The 17,209-nt window shown below is 47.1% G+C and overlaps 2 protein-coding genes and 1 non-coding gene across 10 annotated transcripts; all 3 read right to left on the reverse strand.

Annotated features, from left to right (window-relative positions):
• Positions 1-5,237: 5,237 nt before the first annotated feature.
• Positions 5,238-6,154, reverse strand: LOC109779568 (metallothionein-like protein 1). Its single transcript, XM_020338190.3, has 2 exons — positions 5,864-6,154; positions 5,238-5,683 (listed from the first exon to the last, which is right to left on the reverse strand). The coding sequence occupies exons 1-2, from the start codon at positions 5,914-5,916 to the stop codon at positions 5,509-5,511; spliced, it is 228 nt and encodes a 75-aa protein (XP_020193779.1). The 5' UTR covers positions 5,917-6,154; the 3' UTR covers positions 5,238-5,508.
• Positions 6,155-8,327: 2,173 nt separating this feature from the next.
• On the reverse strand, positions 8,328-8,400 carry TRNAK-CUU (transfer RNA lysine (anticodon CUU)). The gene has a single exon. It is a non-coding gene; the product is annotated as a tRNA-Lys (tRNA).
• A 358-nt stretch (positions 8,401-8,758) lies between these two features.
• On the reverse strand, positions 8,759-15,924 carry LOC109779567 (probable GTP-binding protein OBGM, mitochondrial). 8 transcript variants are annotated; one of them, XM_045227544.2, is made up of 7 exons: positions 13,850-14,157; positions 12,921-13,059; positions 11,292-11,434; positions 11,080-11,188; positions 10,620-10,702; positions 10,255-10,317; positions 8,759-10,164 (listed from the first exon to the last, which is right to left on the reverse strand). In XM_045227544.2, the coding sequence occupies exons 3-7, from the start codon at positions 11,424-11,426 to the stop codon at positions 9,001-9,003; spliced, it is 1,554 nt and encodes a 517-aa protein (XP_045083479.1). In that variant the 5' UTR covers positions 11,427-11,434; positions 12,921-13,059; positions 13,850-14,157; the 3' UTR covers positions 8,759-9,000. The 8 variants fall into 8 exon arrangements, with proteins under 8 accessions (XP_045083479.1, XP_020193775.1, XP_020193777.1 ...); XM_020338186.3 differs by lacking the exons at positions 12,921-13,059; positions 13,850-14,157 and adding an exon at positions 15,755-15,924; XM_020338188.4 differs by lacking the exon at positions 12,921-13,059.
• Positions 15,925-17,209: the final 1,285 nt, after the last annotated feature.

Below are 17,209 nucleotides of genomic sequence, written 5' to 3' on the forward strand. Positions count from 1 at the left end.
GACTTTGATGCTGCTGATGGTCCCGTGCTCGGGGGCTCGGAGGTGGTTGTCTCTGTGATGACCTCGGTCGATGGAGGGGGGAGGAGTCTGGGCAGGAGGCCCCTCTTTCTCCCGCTCTGACCATTGCTTCTACTCGGGCGACGGTGCCGACGACGATGGCTGGGCCTAGGGGAGGGGGGCCTGGGCAGGTGGCCTCGGCCCCTTCCTCTCCTCCAGCGGCTAGGGTGGCCGCTTCACCTGTGACGCCCGCGGGCGGGGAGTACGGGCAGGCGGCCCACGTACCCCCTCCGCTTACGCTCCTGCGCCCCAGGGCGTCGGTTCAGGGCCGCCTAGTGGAGGGGGCCCGGGCCAGGTGGCTTCGGCTCCTTCTTCTCCTCTGGCGGCGACGGAGCCGCTGACGACAGTTGTGCCTAGGGGAGGGGGCCCGGGGTAGGTGGCCTCGGCTCCCTCTTCTCCTCTCGCGGCGACGAGGCCGATGCTGGCGGCTAGGCCTAGGGGAGGGAGTCCGGGGCAGGTGGCCTCGACTCCCTTCTCTTCCCCAGCGACTAGGGGGGCGCGCCTCCGGTGGCGCCCACGATGCCCACCGGCCAGAGGGCAGGGGTGGCAGGGAAGCACGGGCAGGAGGCCCATGTGCTTACCTCTGCTGGCGCACCGGCGGCCCCGGGACTCGGTTCGAGGCCGACGGCGACCGCATCTTGGGAGGAGGTCATTGCTTTTGGAGGGATTCCGGATCCGGTCTCCGAGGGGCGACGGATGAGCTGTCGTCTCCAGGATCTCCCGGAGGTTGATGACATGCAGCAGCGGTGCGCCATGAGGGCGGCCAAGCTTCGTGGCATTGAGGCCACTACTGGTATGTCGGTCAATACCTCCAATTCCATTCTGCATTTTTCTAATGATGAGATTATTAATAATGCAAATCAATTAGGAGTTTCACTAGGGAGAAATGATAGTGAAATCTCTAACTCCGTTAATGATATTCTGGATTTGGAAGCGGAACGCGCTTTAGAAATGATTCGTAACTTAGCTGCGGTCAGGATTATGAATGATTCTGAGATAGATGCGTTGGGGGTCAGAGTACTCGATAATTTCTGTACGGATCTTGTACCATCCCACCCTGAGTCAGAGGAAGAGGATGATACCTTTGATGACGCAGTAGTTAGGTCCATGGAGCCCGGTTGTGAGGACCGGGTGGAGGATCAAAACAAGCCTAAACGCAAGTGGAAGCGGAAGGTCTATCCTGCGTTGGCGGTGCATAGGAGTGCTAGGATCCGTACTACTAAAAATTTCATGATGAAATATGAAAGGAATCTTTTGGAATAGCAGAGGTCTGAAAGACTTGGCTAAAAGAAGGTTTCTTGCAGATGTGTCTATCGAGCATACGCTGGATTTTATTGCGCTCTCGGAAACTGGTAGAGATAATTTCTCTCCCCAGTTTCTTAGTACTTTGTCGGGCGGTGTCGATTTTGATTGGCATTGCTTGCCTCCGAGAGGAAGATCGGGTGGGATCTTACTTGGAGTTAGATGCGATTCGCTCGAAGTCCGAAGTGTCGTGATGGGTGATTTTGCAGTTAAGTTCCGGGTTAGGTCGAAGGCCGATGGGTTTAATTGGGCTCTCGTGGCGGTTTATGGTGCCGCACAGCCTGAACTTAAACCAGAGTTTTTGGCAGACCTTGTCCGTATTTGCAGTTCCGAGCAGCTTCCAATCCTGGTTGGGGTGATTTTAACATAATTAGAAGAAGAGAGGAAAAGAACAATGATCATTTAGACGGCAGGTGGTCATTCATGTTTAATACCATTATTGAAAGCTTGGATCTGCGAGAGATAGAGCTTTCGGGTAGAAAGTTTACCTGGGCTAATAATTTGCCTAACCCGACGTTTCAGAAGTTGGATCGAGTCCTTGCGAGCATCGAATGGGAATAGAAATTTCCTTTGGTTACGGTCCAGGCACTTTCGCACGGTATTTCTGACCACATGCCTCTGCTCGTGGACTCTGGTGAGGCCACTCGCATGGGGAACAAAAATTCCTTTTCGTTCGAAATGGCTTGGTTTGAACGAGAAGGCTTTTTGGATCTGATAGCTAGGGAATGGGCGAAGGATGCAGGAGGTAGGACTGCGGTTGAGCGTTGGCAGAATAAGATAAGGCACTTGAGAAGTTTCTTGCGTGGGTGGGCTAAGCATCTTAGTGGGATTTATAAGGTTGAGAAGGAAAGGCTCCTTTCACTTATTCAGTCCCTGGATCTAAAAGCCGAGTCCACAATTCTTCAAGCCACGGAGCTTCATGAAAAGCTTGAGGCGGAGATGAGGTTGAAAGAGCTTCTCCGTGAAGAGGAATTGAAGTGGGCGCTGCGGGCTAAGGTTCGCAAAGTCGTCCAGGGGGACGCAAACACTCAATTCTTTCACATGATCGCTAATGGCAAGCATAGAAAGAAGAGAATCTTTCAGCTTGAACATGACGAAGGGATGATTTTAGGACAGGAAAACCTAAAACTTTACATCACCGAATACTATAAGCAGTTGTTTGGGCCTCCGGAGGATAATAGTGTATCCCTGGATGAGTCTAGAATTGAGGATGTTCCTCAACTTGCTGCTGATGAGAATGATATTCTGACAGCCCCATTTTCGGAGAAGGAGGTGTTTGAAGCTATCTCTCAGATGAAAAATAATAAGGCTCCTGGGCCGGATGGATTTCCGGCGGAGTTCTATAAAAAGTGCTGGCATATTATTAAGGGGGATTTGTTACCGATGTTCCATGATTTATTCTCTGGTCAGCTTCAGCTATTTCACCTGAATTTTGGAATGATAACCCTGCTTCCTAAGAAAACAGAAGCTGTGAGGATTGAGCAGTTCAGGCCGATCTGTCTTCTTAATGTTAGTTTCAAAATTTTCACCAAGGTTGGGACTAATAGGCTCGCGCAGATTGCGCATTCTGTGGTGCAGCATTCCCAAACTACTTTCATGCCGGACAGAAACATCCTAGAAGGGGTTGTGGTCCTTCATGAAACGCTCCACGAAATTCACACTAAAAAACTCGATGGAGTGGTTTTCAAGGTGGATTTTGAGAAGGCGTATGACAAAGTCAAATGGCCTTTCTTTCAACAGGCCTTACGCATGAAAGGTTTCGATGAAGCCTGGCGACGCCAGGTTGAATCTTTCACACAAAAAGGGAGTGTTGGAATTAAGGTGAATGACGACATAGGTCATTATTTCTAGACACATAAGGGCCTGCGACAAGGTGACCCGATGTCTCCTATTTTGTTCAACATTGTAGTTGATATGTTGGCAATTTTAATAGGAAGGGCTAAGGAGGCCGGTCAGGTGGGTGGTTTAGTGCCTCACCTAGTGGATGGAGGTGTCTCTATCTTTCAGTACGCCGATGATACGATCATCTTTATGGAGCATGACTTGGCGAAAGCGAGAAATATGAAGCTGGTGTTATGCTTATTTGAACAATTGACCGGGTTAAAGATTAACTTTCATAAAAGCAAATTGTTCTGTTTTGGAAGAGCCAAGGATGAACAAGAGGCTTATAAGCAATTGTTTGGGTGCGAATTGGGGTCGTTACCTTTTACGTATTTAGGTATACCAATTCACCATCGTAAGCTGACGAACAGAGAATGGAAGTGCATCGAGGATCGATTTGAGAATAAACTGAGTTGCTGGAAGGGCAAGCTCATGTCATACGGAGGCCGATTAATTCTTATTAATTCGGTTCTCACGAGTATGCCTATGTTTCTTTTGTTCGAGGTTCCAGTTGGAGTAAGGAAAAGGCTGGACTTCTATCGATCCCGTTTCTTCTGGCAGAGTGATGAGCTAAAAAGAAAATACAGACTTGCCAAATGGGATATCATTTGTCAACCAAAATACCAAGGGGGTCTTGGGATTGAAAATCCTGAGGTCAAGAACAGATGTCTTCTCAGTAAGTGGCTGTATAAGTTATCTGTTGAGACTGAGGCCACATGGGCACAGATTCTCCGTAGTAAATATCTTCAGTCCAAAACATTGTCACAGGTGACAGCGAGGCCGCTGGAGTCGCCTTTTTTGGAAAGGGCTCATGAGAGTTAAAGCAACCTTTTTCAATAGGACAAAGTTTATTGTTGGAAATGGTGCTAGCATGCGATTCTCGGAAGATACTTGGCTAGGAGAGACACCCCTTGCGCTTCAATACCCATCGCTTTATAGTATTGTTCAACGACGCGATGCTTACGTTGAAACAGTACTTCAATCCATCCCCCTTAATATTCAATTCAGAAGGACGCTAGTCGGCAATCGTTGGGATGCGTGGCTCCATTTAGTGACTAGACTAATGGAGGTTCAGCTGTCTCAACAGCCCGATAAGTTGCGCTGGAAGCTTACTAGGACTGGGGAGTTTACAGTTAAATCAATGTATATTGATGTTATCAATTCTAGCTCCATTCCTAGTTCCAAATATGTCTGGAAAGTCAAGGTTCCGTTGAAGATCAAAGTGTTTATGTGGTTTGTGCATAAACAAGTTATCTTAACTAAAGACAATCTGGCAAAGCGTAACTGGACAGGACCTACTAGGTGTAGGTTCTGTGATCGGGATGAAACTATCCAGCACCTGTTTCTGGATTGCCCGTTGGCTAAGATTCTATGGCGGACGGTGCACATCGCTTTTAACATTACTCCTCCGAACTCTGTCAGCGCGTTATTTGGAACGTGGATTAACGGGATAGAGTTCGAAACAGCCAGCCACATCCGCGTAGGAGTATGTGCTTTATTGTCGGCAGTCTGGAACTGCAGAAATGATTTGGTCTTTAACAGAACATCAAATATTCATTTTTTGCACGTTATCTTTCGGGCCACTGCATTGATCCGTATGTGGTCGCTACACACTCCGACGGAGGCCAGGGAGCGTTTGGTTACTGGATCTATCCGGTGGAAGATGGTAGCACGGGATATTTTCAACCGGTTTGGATGGCGGTCATGTAATAGGATAGGCAATTAGTTTTCCTATCTTTTTTGTGCCAACCGGTTGTGGCTTGTTTGGCTCTTTGTGAGCTTTTTATTTACTTGTTTTGAGACTGCAAGACCTTGTTGAACCTATTTATTTTTTATAAAAGTGGCCGCATGCATCGTTCTGATGCAGAGGCCGGGGAGCCCCCTTTTCGAAAAGAAAAAATAGGAGGAATCAATAATTTTTTGGGGCAATTTGTTCCTTCGCTGTATACTTCATGTTAGGGGATAAATAGCTGAAGATGCGCCGCCAAGAAAATCAGTTAACCGAAGTAGCGATTTAGGAGTAGTTAATTAGGTAAATCTTTCATTCTTACATATTCATCACTCCATCCATAGTGGGGATAGATGAAGCAATTACAGGGACACATGCACACACACATACACACAAGGACACCATGGGCAGAGCATGGGAGAGCGAGCAAGCAAACCACACGCACACGCACACGCACCCTTGCTCGACTCCATCAGATCAGACGCTCGTTATTCACGTATACTCTCACACCAACACACGTACGTACGAGTGCATGCAGCTTAACAGTTGCAGGGGTTGCACTTGCAGTTGTCGCCGCAGCTGCAGCCCTCGCCGGACTGCCCGGCGGCCACCTCGAACTGCCCCGCCTTGTTCTCAGGCGCCACGCCGAGGACGACCACGGCGGCGACCTGGGCGGCGGCGCTGCCCTGCTCCGTCAGATCAGGGTACATCTTCCTGAAACGGGCGAAGGCAACCGGTCGGCAAATCAGATCAATAGTTCATCACCACAAAAGGAACTGATGCTTGAACAGCTAAAAGGATCACCGGATGAAGTAGTACATAAATAGCACGAGAGTAGTTTGCAAGGAGAAGCATCCATTAATGTTAAAAAATAATTGTAAAAAACATCCATACCCGCACTTGCAGTCTGAGCCGCAGCTGCAACCGGATCCACAGTTGCAAGACATCCTCCAAATCTGTGAACCCAAAAAGATTTCAAGGAGAAGAAGATGAGCTTTGGTATCGGGGATGATGATGAGCACAATTGAATTGAATGGATAGCCTCCCACCGGCGCCACTATTTATAGCCGAATGGTGTACACAAAGCTTTGGTAGCGTGCAAGAGGAGGCCACGCTAGTCTAGCTAATAAGCTGCCGTTGCGTGGCACGATGCTATACGTACGCCGGCCTCCCCGAATTAATCCAATTTCTCGAAATCGATTGCCTTAAGACAGAGACAGAAAGCTCTCCACTCGATAATTTTGATTATCCTTGAGACTGTTAGATGTAACTCCCTCCGTCTCATAATACAAGAGCGTTTTTGACATTACAAGTGAATTTCTTGTAGTGATAAAAGGGGTTGCGGTAGCTGGTTAAGTTAAGCACAAAGACAATCTGAGCTGATCTTTCTGGTTGCTTTCTGAAGAACGAATAAAAAAATATCCAAGCCCACTAATAATAGTTCGGCACGACAACAAATCCAACGTATGGACCTCCTCTACCTTCAAATCTCTATCTCTGGGTTACATTCGCAGTATACTGTTCCTTGATGAAGACTTGGATGGTTTGTGTCAAGAGGAATAATGCGTAGTTGACTTCCCTTCCCTTCCCCTTCTTTTGATTTCACACTATTCGACATCATTTTGTATCTTCTCAAAAAGAAAAGAAAAATCTATGATTTTCTATATAAGACTTTCTCAACTGCAAGACGGCAAGAAATGGGCCTTCTTTGTTGCTTCTCAAAATTTCTTTTGCGGTACATCAAGTAGCTTTAGATATTAAACAAAGAACCATTCATTCAATATCTATCTACAAATTGTAGGGAATAAAAGTGTAATATTTCTATTTCTTTTAAAGAAAGTATGGTGAACATAAGTACTTTCTTTGTTTTTTTTCTTGGGGTAACTTTCTTCTTATTTTACTAGTTCCCTCTGGAATCGAGCGGGCACATAACGAATTAGTATTTTGAAAGCATGGGGTATACTTGTACTGGAAGCAATTGTTTTCTCCACTCCAATTGCAAGTAACAGTTTTCTGTTTCAGGAAGAGCCCGTATGAATCACAATGGTATGCATTACCAGCAATGATCCTTATGAAGACTACTATGTGAGAACTACTTTTTTGAAACATTGATGATGCTAGATCACAACTTGTTTGTTATAATTCTTTTAACCGAAACCGCAACAAAACATCACATCCAATACGTCGACAATCTAGAAGGAGATATCTTAGTTTGATGCGGGACATAGAAAACTTTATCACAAAACATTAACAAAGATTATGTCACATCCTTAGGTACTAACTAGTCCTGCACGTCAAAAAATAAAGAGAATTGAGTACTGGACAAACTCCGCGGCGGAGAATATCTCATCAACAGAAACTCAACAAGGCCTATTTTCTCCTATGAATCATAGTTTCAGAATAATTATTCATATCACAGTTTGAAGATTTTTTTTAATGACGTCTTGGCTGCACATGGATTATGAAGCTAGATGAAACTATTTGTTCCAATAATTACTTCCAATCTCAAAGAAAAACAAACCTGGGCAGGTTTCTAAACTATGGCTACAAACGTGGAAACATCAGGCATCAGATCACAAGAGTCTTCAGTGAAAAAGAAATCAGCATATTTTGCAGTAAATTTCTATTAGATTGAACTAACGTGCTGGAGTTATTTGCTACGTCACTTATTAATGCCTAGTTTCTTAAAATTGTTGATGTGACTTGTGAGTTTGAAATGCTTGCGCCCATATCCAAAAGATAACTTTCATGCCTAGATTTCAAGTTGAAGTTGGTTGCTGTCACTTATCGTTTTGAAATGCTTCGCACTTGTACCAGAAAGATAGCTTTCATGCCTAAATTTCAAGCCGAAAGATGCTTGCTGTTACTTGTCACTTTGAAACGCTTCCTGTGTAATATGGTCATTCAAATTCAGCAAGTTTAGAGGATTGGTTTGGCAGCCGTGCCGTCTTTTTCAGAAATGACAACGCTTTCAGGACTAGGTTCATTTTGTTCAGACTTAATACCCAAGTGAGTTGGGGCATGATCTTGTCAACAATATACCAATATATGTAGCATGGACTTTTTTTTGAAATCATGAACTGGCTCCATTGAACTGGTAGCATATACAGTATATAAATACCAATATATGTATGTAGATGGACAGCTGAGAATTGACAGGAAAAGTAATGGCCTGGTGGATCCAAAAAAACTGCAGCTGGGAATGTTCAGAAAAAAAAACGACTCCATTTAACTGCGAGCTCTAGTGTTGCACACGCAACAAACCGTTCTCTAAGCACAGGAAGACAAGGGTGGTTAAAAAAATGAACACGCCCACCGTGGGGCTCGAACCCAAGACAATGGTGGTTAATAAAAAATGAACACGCCGTGGGACCCGAACCCACGACCACAAGGTTAAGAGCCTTGTGCTCTACCAACTGAGCTAGACGGGCTTGTGACAGTTTTCAGCATCCTAATTCTTCTCTATACTCGGAAAAGTTGACAAACGGTGACCTAAATTCTTTGAAATAAAATAAATGGAGATCAGCAAAGTTGCTTAACTTTGGCGCAATTTTCAGCAGACACCAGTCACCAACAATGAAAATCCATGGCATCTGGACCAAATGGACGTCAGTGCACGTCCATGAGACCATGACGTTGAGAAACAAAGCAAAGTACGCCTAGAGGTTTCAGTCAAGTTCTTGGTGATAGGCCCCATGCAAAACTCACCAGTACACCGTCCTAAATGCAAATGCAAATTATATTTATTTCGAGAGAAATAATTACTGTAAAATTTTGGGACACTAGAAATAGCACTTGAATGAACCTTTTTGGTAGTACGCATTGCTGTTCCTATGAAAGACCAAAGCATACATACTGGTTACCCTTAGTTATTATTACACTGAATTTTCTAAAACAATGGATGATCTATTCTGCAACACAGAAAATTAGAGCAATTTTTGCAACACGGATCTACAGTGCATCTGTAAGCAGACAGTGCCCAAGGGGAAAAAATCGGAGAACAATTCTTCTCCAACGAGGGGCAAAGCCTTTTAGTCTACAATAATTTTGCTCAAATCGACACCTTGCCGATCCGAGGCATCCATAAGGTCTCTCAGGCCAACTCTCAGATCAGGTACTCCCTCTTGCAAGATGGCACACACTGGAAATATCGGAACACCTTGCACTCTCCCCTTCAGTTCTTCATACATCGCGTCAGCTCCCTCTTCATCTATTTTGTTTGCCACAATCAACGATGGCCGCTTTGTCATGCCTTCTTGGTAATGCTCTAGCTCCACGACCAGATCGCGTAGCTGCTCCCATGGTGGGATACCCTTCCTACCGTTGAGTGTTGCTGCCAGGTCAAGCACATAGGACAGAACTTTGGTGCGCTCAATGTGCCTCAAGAAGGCATGGCCCAGGCCACGGTTCTCATGGGCACCTTTGATAAGACCAGGTATGTCAGCAACTTTCACTGACAAGTAGTCGTCGTAGGTTAGGCTACCAATATTGGGCCTTAGTGTGGTGAACGCATAGTCAGCAATCTCCGGGCGAGCCCTAGAGAGAGCACTCAGAAGTGTGCTCTTTCCGGCATTAGGCAAACCAACAAGGCCAACATCAGCAATGCTCTTCAGTTCTAAGACAAGAAAAGACTCTGTTCCTGGCTGTCCAGTACTTAAACGGGCTACCTCCTCTTGTCTGTTTCCTTTGGATAGACGGACGTCTCTGCCGATAGAAGCATTCCCTAGCCCACCCTCCCCTCCTTGTGCTACGATCAACCGTTGCCCAGGTCTTGTCATTTCAGCAACAGAATACTGTATGTCATCTTCTTCCCCCTCCTCATCTGAATCTAGAGCCTCTTCCTCCGTCTCTTCTTCATCCTCCCAAAATTCTTCATCGTCGTCATCAAACTGATCATTTTCATCCAAATCGACCTGAGGTTGAATGCTACTTGCATCACTATCTTCAGCGTTCGAAAATCTAGCCTTGGAGCATGTACTAGGGTATGTTTGCTTCTCCCACTGATTGCTTCTTTCTCTTTCAGCTTCATTTCCATTAATGCCATCCTTGTTCTTCTGATTGGAACTGTCTGCAGAGTCATCCACAGCATCTGGGATATCCCATGGATCTAGAGATCTGGTTGGTTTATTTACAGTGAAAGACGGTCGCTCTCCTCGGACTAGATGAATCACTGTGCCAACTGGTACTTGGGCGACCTGTCAGACACACGAAGAGAATGTTATATATTTCGAAAAGGAACTTAGTAAATGCGAAATGCACATGTATGTACATATATTTGTGGTAACCTTGTCAGGACCTCTTGTCCCTATCTGTTTCTTAGAAAGTCCATTGCCTCCTCGGACTGCTTTCTGGAAACACGAAGTAAATAAGTGTAAAACCATGACATGGAAAAGCATAAATTCTGCAGAATCTTCTTCATTTGCAAAGGCTCAATGTGATATTAAGATACAGTGTGAGTAAGTCACTCTTAGTCGTAAGTCCAACAGAAGTAAGGGTGAGCTTCTAACTCGATAATATACACAAGCTAAGAATTTACACCAAGAGATTAGTTCTTTTAAGAAAAGGGATCATGCATCTAGCAAAACAAAGAGCACATGACATCTATATATCTCATACCGAAACACAAAATATGATGATACCAAAAGCATACCGTGTGATGTTGCAAGTTACTGAAATCCCAGACAGATCTTGAGCACTCAAGAATGACATTACCACCAGTCCCTCCATCGCCACCTGCAATATTTTATTGTGAATAAGAAATTCTGGGCGCATGAAAACTAGACTAAGTAGCAGAAAATAACTTGGGCTATTAGAAACATTTTGACATAGTGTAGATGGCACAGTATAAATCTACAATGATATTTCACAGCATCCGGAGCTCAATGAAACACAAACAAATCAGATGATCCGTTGCACCATAGTAACATACAATTGGATGGTCAATGGTGCAAACAAACAGAACCGATAACACCACAACCATAGTTGCATCAATATTCAGACTCTGAATTCAGAGCTTTATCAGTCTACAAGGACTTGGATGGTTTGCATACATATGACAGCAATGAGCAGTGCACAAAAAAAGAGAATGGATTAAATTTGGAAAGGCTCACCATCGGGCCTGCCTTGGCGGTCGGACCTGGAGCGCCTTTGGCTGATGCAGCCATTGCCACCATCGCCACCTCTGGCAAGTAGCCGGAACCTGTCCACCATCCCACGTGCCTGGAACAATGGGTATTCAATGCCTCGGCTCATCGTTGATTCGTCGGAACAAGCTTGAGGAAAAGTGTAGCCCACGTAAAGTTGTAAGAAGATAGGCTGTGACCTGCAAAGGCGCCGCCTTTCCCCTCCCCCCCTCTGGCAAGGAGCCATGGTAGCTCGCCCCACCACCAGCCCATGCCACTGGAGACAGGTTCGCCGGCGAGATGCGACACAGGACAGCTTGCGGCCGCCGCCACATCTTCACTACTGTAGTCTTAGCAGAAACACAAACTGCTGGATTAGAAAGCCGCAGTAGCGTTGATTTCGCCGCAATGGCGGAGCTACAAACAAATTGTTGGGCGGGCCAAGCTACAGAAGAACGCGAAAAAATTCAAATTCTGAATCGTTGCCATTAGTGAGTACCCTCTGTTCACATTTGTTACAAGATCAAGTGAGTAGACATAATCATATAAACAAAAGAAGCTATACCGAAATACAGTTTCCCCATTAGACTATTTTAGTTAGCCATTACAAAAGCTTGGAGACATCAAACCACAGACGAATTGAGTGAATTATTGATACCTGCCAAACTGGATCATTTTTTTGTCAAAATGTACAGAACAATGCCTAAACTGTAAACAATAATGGCTTTGCATAAAATGTAAACAATAAGATTTTTCAGTGGTTTATTTATGCCCCCACAGTCCACATACGAATAGACAATAACCTAAATGAAAGAAATTTGAATGAATCAAAGAAAATTAGCTGTGCAGCTTACGCGGGTCGGCCGACTCGCCGTCGTCGCGCTGCTGGCTGCCGGTAGGCTAGTCATACGCACGCGGGGGGGGGGGGGGGGGGGGGGGGGGGGGAGAGGCGGCTGTGCCCTGTGTGACGATCCGGCGGCGGCCGGTAGAGAAAACAGTGTTTGTTGTCCGTGCCGTGAGTTCCTGGATGCTGGGCTGCTGCGTGTTGCGTTATGCTGGTCAGGTGGTGTGGCCTGGGCCTAGCTAAATTTGGTTTCCAGCGATGGGCGGGCCACGGCCCAGGTTGGCCCTCCACCCTTCCGCTGATTGCAAAGGAGCACTCTTACAAGAAATGAGTATACAAATCACCCTCAAATCCACTCTTTGGGATACATAACACCCTGAAATTACTGAAACCGGGTTAATAACCCCCTTGAGTGGTTTTTGTCCCACCATGATGCTGATTACGTGTTGACTGGGCAAAAACGCTGAGTGGGTCCCATTAGTCAATTGTCTCTCTCCTTTCCTTCCTTTATCACCTTGTCCCCTTCCTTTCTTTCTTCGTCAGAGCGCCGTCGCCTCCAGAAACGCCTCTCCTCTTTCGTTCGCTAGGGCTTGGCAATCGCAGGCGCCGTCCGCCGTCGCCGCCGTCGTCTGCCGCTTGCCCGTCGCCGAAGGAACGAAGCCATGTGTCCAGGTGCGTGTGCCTCCATCTCCGGTGCCGCTCTGCTTCGCTTCTGGTGTCGTTCGTCGGCGGAATCGCGAGCTCATACAAGTGGCAGCGGCCAGCGACGATGGCTCCGTACGTGCGGCCGGCCACTGTTGGCGTTTCCTCGAATTTACTAGTCTCCCGTCCGGCCGTTGGGCGCACGACACATTGCCATGGCCGGCGGAGCTAGCATTTGACATCAGGGTGGTCCGCCTCAAAAAAAAAATTGACAACAAATATGACGTGTGTACATCGTAACTAATTGCCAATACCACATAGAAATAGATCAATATGGCCTTACAAACACACTAAGAGCCTGTTCGGTTCCTCTCCGCTCCCTCGACTGCGCTCCCGAAGAGGAGCAGGCTGCAGCTCATTTTCACAGAGCGGCTCAAACCGAGCTCCACAGCTCCACGGAGTGGAGAGATTCTGAACAGGGCCTAAAATTCACATTCAAGTCTCAGTTTTGCATAAAAGAAGGCTAAAAAGTATACACACTTTGAGAAGTTAAAGAAGACTATGTTCTGGCCTACGCTTTTGCATGGCCATGAAAGTATCAGCTATATCATCTTAATTGACCTCAGAGAAAACATCCCGCTCAATGTATGTGAGCAATGCGACTAGGCAATCATCCAAAAGACTATCACCCATCTTATTTCTCAACTTGCTCTTGACTAAACTTATGGCAGAAAATGTTCTCAACATTTGTCGTTTCCACCGGTAGAATCAATACCAATCTGACATATCCTTTTTTCCTATCTTCAAAGCATGTTTGTGAAAAAGTTTTGCAATACCTCCGGTCCTTTTCATTGTTCAATAATTCTGCAATATGTGTGTTCGTCGGTTCATGTTCGTGTGTTGTACTGGATAATGCACAACACAACAAATAGAAGCAAATGGTTACGCGAGCAAATTGGTTGATGTGTTAATTTGGGGAGGTTTCAATGTTTCATAGCTGATAAGATCTGTGCTTTTTGGATTTTGTCTTTCTATAGTACGGAGTAGTATATATTCGAACTGATCTGAACAAGGATCTTCACCAAGCCATGCTTGTTATTAATTAACCCGGGCGAAATTTCTTACTCATGCAACTAGCTGTCTCCCCACTAAATTGCTCTACCTATCCGTCCAAACTACTAATGCTCGGTGCACTCATTCAAAAGAAAAAGATCGCCGTCGTCGCAAAACCTAAATTAAAAATTAGGGAATTGGGGAATGGACGAATGGTACCTCAAATCAGGCCGAGCCGAGTGCCGACTGGGCGGCTGCCGCCGGCTTGCAGAGGCGCCAGGCGGCCGGGTCAGGGCAGGGTCTCGGCCGGGGGCGCTGGCGAGGTTGGCGCCGAGCGCCGGGCGGGCCGCGGGCGAGACAGAGAGGGAGGAGCGGAGGAGCCTCCTGGGCGGCTTAGTTTCCGGCGACCGGCGAGGGCGGCGAGGCAGGCGGAGGCAGGGACAGGGCGGCCGGCGGCTGGGCGGCGGGTAGGTTCTCCCGTGCGTCAGGTAGTGAGGGTGGGTGTGCGTGGTGCGTCTCCACGGCTCTGTCTGGCGTTTGAGCGTGGATCGTTGTTTGGGTCAAAGTGTTGCTGGGCCATTTTTTTCCTTCTCTGGCCCATATCTATTTTTAGGCAATGGCCCATCTCTATATGTATAGGTCTATAGGGCTGTTACAAAATTCCAGGGTGGGCCGCGGCCCACCCTGGACACCCTGTAGCTCCGCCCTGCATGGCCGAGCCTGAGCCGTCCGTCGTGTGGCAGTGAAACTGTTGCGGCGCTGCGTCCTGCACGCGCACTCTGCGGTTGTGGTGGAGCGTTCTCAGCTTGCAACAGGGCTACGTCGCCCGGTCTTCGCTGGAAGGAGGGACCAAATCAATAATCAACGTTGCTGTTCTCCTACAGGAGCCCGTTGCTTTTTATATCCGGACGGTGAGGTTCCGAAGGATGCTCTGGTGATTTGCGGGATGTTGTGTATCGATTGAAGGAACGGCTGAGGAATGAAAATGGTCTGCTCAATGCCAGCTTGGCGAAGAACAAGATGCTGGATGCGTATGTGTGTGATTTGGAAGTCAGCATTGTGGAGAAGTTGATGTCCTGAAGAAGAGGAATCAGAAACTGCAGCTGTCCTTTGTGTTTACTCTGTTCTGCTTTGTCATTTCACACTTTTGGGAATGATTGTCATGAAGAAGAAGATGCATTCTGGAGAAATTAGTCCAGTAGGGAGTCATTTATGTATGTTGTTTTTCTTTGTAAGCTGTTAAGCAAAATTCAGAATGTATGCTGTTAAAAAGGTTCAGAATTTGTCTTGTATCTTGTTATGCAAAATTCGGAATTTGGTACAATGCTTCTTGGAAGTGTTATGAAAATATTTGGAATTTGGTACAATGCAAAATCCCAGTGTTATGTCTGATCTTCTTATGTGTACTGTATACTCTATGATGATATGAAAAGATTCAGAATTTGGTTCAAAGCAAAATCCCAGTGCTATGGCTGATCTTCTTATGTATATTGTATACTGTATGCTGATCTGAAAAGATTCAGAATATATGTCTGATCTTCTTATATGTGTTGTCCTGTATGCAATACTATGTTTTATTTACAATGAACCAAATATACAAATATAGTGTATGCTGTTATGAAAAGATCATCTACAGTGAACCAAATATTACAAACAAAAACAAAAACACTTCATTCAGACAAGCATAACAGATATTTACTATGGGACTAACATGTTCAGTTCATTCAGACAAGAAAGTGCACTTTTCTCCTTAACCAAACAGGGTAATCATCTACAATAAATTCTCCTAGCAATGCAAGTTCATTCAGCCCCATTTACTTTGCACGAGAGAGACCAGTTTGTCCTGCACCAAATTCTGCTGAAAAGTCACACATTTTTCCTAACAAAATCACCCCTTTTTTCATGAACAGAACAGGGCATCATCCAAAACGCACTTGAGCAGAACAGGGCATCATCCAAAACACTCCTTCTCCCCCTAAATCCCTAGCACTGAGACGCCCCATTCCCCTCACCCGAAACCCACACCTCTTCGGCGCACGCAATCTTACACCGGAGCTCGCGATTCCGCCGACGAACGACACCAGAAGCCAAGCAGAGCGGCAGCGGAGATGGAGGCACACGCACCTGGACACATGGCTTCGTTCCTTCGGCGACGGGCAAGCGGCAGACGACGGCGGTGATGGCGGGCGGCGGACAGTGCCTGCGATTGCCGAGCCCTAGCAAACGAAAGAGGAGAGGCGTTTCTGGAGGCGACGGCGCTCTGACGAAGAAAGAAAGGAAGGGGACTAGGTGATAAAGGAAAGAAAGGAGAGAGACAACTGACTAATGGGACCCACTCAACATTTTTGTCCAGCGTAATCAACATCATGGTGGGACAAAAACCGCTTCAGATTAGACAAAAACCACTCAAGGGGGTTATTAACCCGGTTTTAGTAATTTCAGGGTGTTATTTGTCCCGATTTTGAGTTCAGGGGCTTATGTATCCCAAAGAGTGGATTTGGGGGTGATTTGTATACTTCTTTTCTCTTACAAAGGTCACTCCCATCTTTCAAGGTTGCGATAAATGGCCCATTGCATATGCGCTAGTTTTTAGTACAATATAAGAATTTTTCCTTTTTCATAGATCCGTTTATTCAAAATGTTTTATCTCTTAAACCGTGTGCTCACCGTCCGTGGGAGGTGGACGACGAGCCGAGCGCCGGTGGCGGCGGTTCCCAAGAAGAGGAGCTCCTTCGGGCGATGAGTGCCAACTTCTAGAAGCTCCAGGCGCTTCACCGTGCCCGCCTGGACAAGGCCAAGTCCAGGATGACGACGGTGGACAAGGCGGAGGTGGACCTTGAGGGGCGCATCGCCGAGACGCAGGCTTGGTTTCGCCAAGCCCATGAGGAGTTGAAGGTTGCCCAGGACCTGCTGGCCGAGCGCAAGTTGGAGCTTGTCATGAAGCAGGCCGACATCGAGAAGGCCCAGGACGAGGCGAGGGCACAGGCCGCCAAGGACGAGGCCGCCCGGCACCAGCACCAAGCCGAACTGAACTCCCAGGAGGAGGATCTCGCCGCCCGTGAGGAGAAGCTTGCTGCCACACTCCACGGCAAGGACGAGGAGGTGGAGAAGCTCGTCTTGCAGCGGACCCAGGAGCTGGAGCAGAAACACAAGGAAGCGCTCGATGCTCAAGCTCTGGTCCATACCGGCAAGGTGAAAGAGCTGGAGACAGAGCGAGACAGGCTAAAGGAGCAAGCTCTGAAGGTGGCGAAGGAGAAGGACACGCTCAACGGTGCCTTGGTGGAGGCGCAGGGCGTGGTCCTCGGCAAGGCGGAGGAGCTCTCCAAAGCCAACGACTCCATAAAAGACCTCAAGCTGAAGCTGGAGGGTCTCGAGGAGACGCTCTCGGAGGTCAGGGCCCGGGAAGAGACCCTGACCAAGAATCTGGAGAAGGAGAGGCAGCTGCGGAAGAACGAGACCGCCAACCACGAGGATTTCGTGAAAGGCGAGAACCTCTGGGTCAGCCGCCTCACCGACGTCGCTGGCAGGATTACCACGCAGCCGGCTGCCATGGGGATGCCGCACGTGAGGTACGTCCCG

The sequence above is a fragment of the Aegilops tauschii genome, chromosome 4 (genome assembly GCF_002575655.3).
Source record: "Aegilops tauschii subsp. strangulata cultivar AL8/78 chromosome 4, Aet v6.0, whole genome shotgun sequence".
Classification (NCBI taxonomy): domain Eukaryota; kingdom Viridiplantae; phylum Streptophyta; class Magnoliopsida; order Poales; family Poaceae; genus Aegilops; species Aegilops tauschii.